Raw genomic sequence first — 1,032 nt, 5'->3', positions numbered from 1 at the left:
CATGTGCTGGATGTCCTCCTCCAGGTGATCGTGCTCCAGAGCTGCGCGGGCCTTCTCCCCGGTCAGCTGCTGCAGGAGACCCTTCAGGTCGCCCAGCTCTCGCTCGTAGTGCTCCCCAACCGAGGCGCGCCCGGCCTGGCTCTGCCGCAGAGCCGCCGCTTCTGCCTCCAAGTTGCGGTTGTGCATCTCCAGGTTACGCACCTTGTCGATGTAGCCGGCGAACCGGTCGTTCAGGGTTTGCAGAATCTCTTTCTCGCTCCTTCGCGTCATGTCGCCGTTGAAGGTGTCCAGGCTTTCGACGGAGGGCGGCTGGCTGTAGGTGAGGCGGCGGCGCTGGGAGTGAAACCCGCTGGAGGACACGGAGACAGGCCGAGCCTTGCGGTACGAGGTCGGGCCGAAGAAGTGGTGGTCCACTGAGTAACTCATGTTGGCCAGGCCGGTCGAGAACTGACTGCAGCAGGAGGGGCAGCGCTGGGTTTATATAGGAGGGAGGGAAAACTCAGTAGTCAGCACCAGGACACACTCTATTTAAAGAGATATCTTTTATTCAGAAAACTCCTGCCTGCGCAAGAATCTGTTCAACTCTAACCAGTGTAGCACCTTGTTGATGAGTATTTTTTTAGTGAAGGTGTTAATAAGGTGTATTTTATTATTTTATTAAAGCAAGAAACCTAAATATTACTTTTTATTGAATATAAACCATTTTTAAAGCATCACTTGACACTTTTTATCTGGTGGAAACATGCTTATATGTTAAATGATTAGAACATGAGTCATTTTTATTTGAATTTTAATGTCATTTGCTATTTATAAACAGCTCTATAGGATAAATTATTCATTTTACAAGGTTTTAAAAATATGAAGATTCATAATTTGCCTTTGCTGTGGCTGAAGTCTTTGTGAACTGATTGTGTGGGTGTGCAATGTGTTCTGCTGATGCTCTCTGTAGCTGTACTGCTGCAGTGTGAGTTTGCAGATCCATGCCAACACCCCTGGGACTCAACTCAACTGCTGGGCCATTGACAGACTCTT

At 48.5% G+C, this 1,032-nt stretch overlaps 1 protein-coding gene across 1 annotated transcript in view; it reads right to left on the bottom strand.

Annotated features, from left to right (window-relative positions):
• LOC118325332 (neurofilament medium polypeptide-like) overlaps positions 1–440 on the bottom strand; it is a 4,711-nt gene extending 4,271 nt beyond the window's left edge. Inside the window, exon 1 of the mRNA XM_035657959.1 lies at positions 52–440. Coding sequence (XP_035513852.1) covers positions 52–426 — 375 coding nt within the window. The 5' untranslated portion in view covers positions 427–440. The remainder of the gene's footprint in view (positions 1–51) is intronic.
• Positions 441–1,032: the final 592 nt, after the last annotated feature.

The sequence above is a fragment of the Morone saxatilis genome, unplaced genomic scaffold (assembly GCF_004916995.1).
Source record: "Morone saxatilis isolate NCDOM2014 unplaced genomic scaffold, NCSU_SB_2.0 Contig16, whole genome shotgun sequence".
NCBI lineage: Eukaryota > Metazoa > Chordata > Actinopteri > Moronidae > Morone > Morone saxatilis.
The sequence above is the reverse complement of the archived record's forward strand: the minus strand, read 5'-3'. Positions and strand labels throughout refer to the sequence as shown.